At 38.2% G+C, this 5,806-nt stretch overlaps 1 protein-coding gene across 1 annotated transcript; it reads right to left on the reverse strand.

Moving 5' to 3' along the window:
• Window positions 1-2,365: 2,365 nt before the first annotated feature.
• Window positions 2,366-3,336, reverse strand: LOC118011824 (40S ribosomal protein SA-like). The gene has a single exon (XM_035006648.1). The coding sequence runs from the start codon at window positions 3,261-3,263 to the stop codon at window positions 2,403-2,405; it is 861 nt and encodes a 286-aa protein (XP_034862539.1). The 5' UTR covers window positions 3,264-3,336; the 3' UTR covers window positions 2,366-2,402.
• Window positions 3,337-5,806: the final 2,470 nt, after the last annotated feature.

Consider the following 5,806-nt stretch of genomic DNA (forward strand, 5'->3'; position numbering starts at 1 on the left):
TCTTTCTTTCTTTCTTTCTTTCTTTCTTTCTTCTTTTTCTTTCTTTCTTTCTCTCTCTCTCCCTTCCTTCCTCTCTCTCTCCCTCCCTCCCTCTCTTCTCTTTCTCTCTCTCAACTTCTTTTTGGATTCCCATACAAGGTTAAATGAAGTAGTGTATATAAAACAACTAGTATAATGATTGTCATAAGGGGGTTCTCAACAGTTATTGCTCCACAGTTACTTTATTTTTGGAGTGCTTGATGAAATTTTAAAGCTAGGGAAACAAAGGTAGTAGAATGAACTAGAATGAGTGGTGGTTCAGGTTGTCCTCAGATTGGTATCAATGCCTCCAGTACATTGGAGCTACTGTGACCTGAGCTTTGATATAAGGGGTACAGAATGATCTAGGAAAAGCAGCATTGGATTAGAAGTCAAAAGACATAGTATAGTCCCAGTTCTTTCACTTACTAGAAATTTGACCTTGGGTAACTTACTAATTTATTTAAACCCCTGTCTCCTCATCTGAAAAATGAAGACTGATAATACCTGCCATAACTCCATTTTGTGAAGATGCAATGAAATAAAGTGCTGTAGAAATGTGAAGTGTTACTTTTTATTAAAGGAATGCGTGAATTTACATTTTACAAAGGCAGATATGCCATCCCTATGTCTTAAGTCCCTCACGGCCTCAGACCATGAAGGTGTCTATTTTCATGAGGGAATCCCATTTGGTGTATGTGGCTTAAAGAAAAGTAGACATGAAATAGTGAGACAGTAAAACAGAGTGGATGTAGCCAGAGAAAGTTGCTTGGGAGTATTATATTAGAACTATCATAGCATACGAACTTTTATATGGATGAGACTATTTCAAAAGTTAGATTTCATCTGGAAGACACTCTCTTCCACTAAATTATAGCCCTTCCACCAGGGAAGCCCTGGGGGCTCGGAGCAAAAAGGAAAGATAACAGATTAGTATGAATAGAGAGATACCATTCTTGTGCCCATGAATGCGGTGGTAGATATTTTTCAGAATATTTGAAAGCCATAAGGACTTTATATATTCAGTGGGCTTACATTTTGGTGGGAGGAAAGTGGACAGTAGGCATAATAAGTAAGTTGTGTAGCATGTTAGAAAATTATAAATGGTCTACATAAAAAACAACAACAACACAACAATCAAACCCAAAGCAAGTTAAGGGGGGACTGGCCGTACAACAATTAAGGTTACAGAAGAGCCATTTTACTTATGGCCGAAGTAGTTCTTATTGGTCAGTTGAAGGTTGAACAGAATTTGAAGGAGGTAAAGGAGAAAATTCCATCTATATTCTAGAAGAATGTTCCAGGGACAGAGAACATCCAAATCCAGTGGCTTAAGGCAACAACATACCTGATGTGCTCAAGAGCCAGCATGGCAGTTAGAGGAGAGGAAACTGGGCACGGAACGCTGACACTTAACCTACTGTTCTCTGCATGTTGAATGATTTTGTGTGCGTGTGTATTGTCGCCAATCATATCTTAGCTCTAATTTGTCTAAGCCATCCCAGTACATATCAATATATAGTCTTATATTCTACATGTAAAATATATTATTTTAAAACATAATATATAATATATAAATAATAGAATATTATATATAATATGACATAATATATAATATATATTGTAATATATAATATAATGTTATATTATATACAAATATAATAATATATAACATAAATACATGTGCAAACACACTTATGTGTGTATAATGTTTTGACACTACTATATATAGCCTTTATTCCATATTTTGGGATTAATATTTCCCAATTAATAATTTAAAAATTATAAATATGTTGTTCAAGATACCCCCCCCTTATATGTACTGTTACCTGGCCTGGATAGTTTCCAGATAATAATTTGAGTCAAGCATGTTATCCAAGTAAATTGACAAGATTATTCTTACATGTTGTCTAAAGGCTTATATTTGGGGATATAGCATGTAATACAACGAAGCATTTTGAAATAAGTATAAAACATTAACTGACCATTACACTTGTATAAGCAGAATTTGTTTCTTGTTACCTAAGGGAGATATTTTATATTAATTTCAACTGGAAATTAGACTTTAGATCCTGGAAAAATATATGCATAGATTTGTGGATATAGTTAGATATTCATAATGTCTAACTGTCAATCTACTAAACTATCTTTCTAGCTATATAATTATGTATGAACACACATAAATGGGTTTATAAATTAAGTAAACATGTTGGTTTCTTTCCCCATACCTTATTCTATGTTCAGCTTATTCTTTCTGATATTTTCCTATAATTATGACCCTAATGCAATTTTTCTTTTTTTTTTTCGACTTTTACAAACTGTTTATTTTCCGTCAACCTTTTCCATTTCTATTTCCATTTTGTTTGCCTTTGTGGAAGACCAGCTTAAGACCACTCAGTGGTTGTTCCTACCCATTCAGTGGCCTGAGCAGTGGGAGCTGCAGACCAGTCTTCAGGGGCCGGCTGGGCGCTCCAGTCTTCAGTAGGGAACTGCTGAATAGGCACCGAGGGCGCCTGCACGCCTTCAGACCAGTCTGCAACTTCAGGCGGAGTAGCAGCGACCTCAGGAGCTGGAGCCGTCCACGCACCCTGAAAGTCCTCCTTGGTCACAGCCTTTTCAGCAGCAGCCTGCTCTTCCTTTTCAATCTCTTCAGGATCTCTGTAGAAGTAGAGATCAGGCAGGACCTCCCACGGGTGTTCTCGGGAAATGGTGCCATGCATGCGCAGAACTTCCCTGGCCAGCATCCACCACATCAGACCCCCTGAGTGAGCTCCCTTGTTGTTGCAAGGGATGGCAACGTCCCCGTAGCACAGAGGAGAGTCTGTGTTACACAGAGCAATGGTAGGCAGGTTAACATAGGACGCCTCTGTAAGAGGCTGGTGGTCAGCCCTGGGATCAGTAACCACCAGCAGTCTCGGCTCCCGGAAGGCTGCCTGGATCTGGTTAGTGGAGGTTCCAGGAGTGAAGCGGCCGGCAATAGGAGCGGCTCCGGTAGCAGCAGCGAACTTCAGCACAGCTCGCTGGCCAGTATTCCTGGACGATATGACGCTGACATCAGCTGGGTTTTCAATGGCAACAATGGCACGAGCTGCCAGCAGAAGCTTCTCCCAGGTTCTCTTCAGATTTCTGATGTGGATACCATCACTTTTCCTTTTGTAGATGTACTGTTCCATTTGAAAGTCAAGTTTGGTGCCACCTAAGTGGGTTCCTGCTGCAAGGAATTTGAGGACATCCTCCTCCTTCATTTGCAGGACATCAAGGGCTCCAGATATTGTGAAAGTTTCCCTTTAAGTTACGACGGAAACGCAAAACAACGCCGTATGGACCCTTCCCTGAGTAGCTCGGAAAGGCCCTAATGCAATTTTTCTTTCTTCCTTTTTTTTTTTTTTTTTTGCAATTTTTCTTTCTTGATTCTTAAGTAGATTTGACCTCTGACAGAGTGTCTTTAGGATTTCCAAAATCTTGGGTCATTTTTTATCAAGACACTAACTGTTAGAATGAGAAAATCTTTCTAAATAAATTTTAAGAAACTTATTTACTTTTTTATTACTGTGAAAATGATACTCAGCAACTACCAATGTTAAGGATATTCATGGGGCGCCTGGGTGGCTCAGTCGGTTAGGCGACTGCCTTCGGCTCAGGTCATGATCCTGGAGTCCCAGGATCGAGTCCCGCATCGGGCTCCCTGCTCGACAGGGAGCCTGCTTCTCCCTCTGACCCTCCCCCCTCTCATGTGCTCTCTGTTTCTCTCATTGTCTCTGTCTCAAATAAATAAATAAAATCTTTAAAAAAAAAGGATATTCTTTCCTCCTTCTTTATCAGATGGTAAACTTCTGGTATATAAATTTCAGCTACAGTGATGGTGTGAGTTCTTAACAGCACACACTTGACTAGTTTATTCTGCAATGGAAAAGACAATAAAAATTTCAAGCCTCTCTTAAATTTTATTTATATGAAAACACCTTCTGCATCTGAATGTAAAGGAAAGAAAATTTTCTGAAAGCTAGCATAGAAAAAAAAAATATCTTGGCCTGATAGCTTAAGAGAACAACATTTTCCTTCATTGATGTTTAGATCTAAGCTTACATCTATTAGAAAGCTTTAAATGCTCACTTTCTGTGTATATTTGAAATATCATTGAAAGGGTAAAAAGGAACTCTGGACTCTAAACGTTTACGCTTAATCATGAAATGACAATTCTACAAAAAAAAAGTTTATATTTTTTTCTCAGATTGCCTAGAGATTTTAATTAGTGAATTATGAGCTGGCACGGAGGAAAAAATTCAGCTTTGAGAATGCCTGGTCTTCTTAGAACCAAACTAAAGTTTTCAATTATCTTACTTTATATGTATTCGTTATGTTAATTTTAGGATCATATTATTTGAGTACAGTGTCACCTTGGTTGTTTCTAATCTCTAATTTGAAATTGGGGAAAGATTTTTCCAATTGATCTCTGTCTAGAAGAAATATGTTTATCAGATGAACATAGTCTCTAAATTCCTATTACAGTGGAAATGTATCATTAAGCGGGAGCATTTTCTTACTCCTTCCATTATAACATCAAAATTCCTAAGTCTACCCTGGGAGCATGGATGTTAAAGTTGCTTGATTATCTTGGAATCCTGACACCCAAAGCAAGTGGCGTCAAAGTGTTTTCAACTTCCACCCGTGTTACCGTGAAAACAAATAACGTCAAATATTGTCGTCCATTCTGTATGGAGAGAAAAATATGCCTCCATGATAGATTTTTTAAAGGCAAGCAACTAATTTTCACAATTCTTGTGGTGAATTCAACAGTGCCTTAATGCAGTGGGCAGAGTTAGGGCACGGGAGCATTTTTTTGACATGCTGTTTTCTAGGAAATTTAACTTTATTTCTGACACAAATACTAAATGGTAAAAGAGCCAGTGCTTTCCCCTGTTCTACAATGTGGTGCAGTTTTTATAACTGTACTACCTCATCTCTGTTTGAATTCTAAGATTTTGTGCTATGCAATCTGACAGCTAGTTATAGAATGGAAAATGTGGTTGCTTTAAGTCAAATTTGTTGAGAGCAGTAGTGGGAAATTTGCATGATCTGTCTTTCAAGTTACACTACTGTATTTGGCAACAAAGATATATATATATTTTTTTTTTCCCCCGTTTTTCTGTTTTGTGATGTCACCTGTAGGCATCTGTTTGATGTAATTCTGAAAGTATTTATTATTCTGGTTTCTAGCTCTGTCCAGATGTTTAGCTACAGGGCAGTGTTACTGCCCAGATTAGTACAGCTGGTTAGAAGACACTGTGCTAAATATGTAGAGCATCTGCCGTTTGTCTTAGGAGGTTGAATTTCTTTTTTTTTTTTTTTTTAAGATTTTATTTATTTATTTGACAGAGAGGGACACAGTGAGAGAGAGAACACAAGCAGGGGGAGTAGAAGAGGGAGAAGCAGGCTCCCCGCGGAGCAGGGAGCCCGATGCGGGGCTTGATCCCAGGACCCTGGGATCACCACCTGAGCTGAAGGCAGACGCTTAACAACTGAGCCACCCAGGCGCCCCAGGAGGTTGAATTTCAATTAATGAAATGTGCAGCTAACTTATGAGGATCTCGCCTCTCACTTAAAATGATGACTATGGAGCAGAACTAATTTTAAAAGCCAAGAAGAAATAGTATAACAGAGAACTTTCAAAAAGACAGATATTCCAGGCTACACAAATAGAATGAAAATAAATATTTAAATAAATAAATGAAAAAAAGAACATTGTCATTCTATTTTGAAAGTAGGAGTCTATGTTCAGTATTGCTAG

The sequence above is a fragment of the Mirounga leonina genome, unplaced genomic scaffold (genome assembly GCF_011800145.1).
Source record: "Mirounga leonina isolate KUSES-001 unplaced genomic scaffold, KU_Mleo_1.0 Mir_151, whole genome shotgun sequence".
NCBI lineage: Eukaryota > Metazoa > Chordata > Mammalia > Carnivora > Phocidae > Mirounga > Mirounga leonina.

Coding starts and splice junctions, on each gene's coding strand:
- LOC118011824 (XM_035006648.1), bottom strand. CDS start 3,263: ATGAAGGAGGAGGATGTCCTCAAATTCCTTGCAGCAGGAACCCACTTA.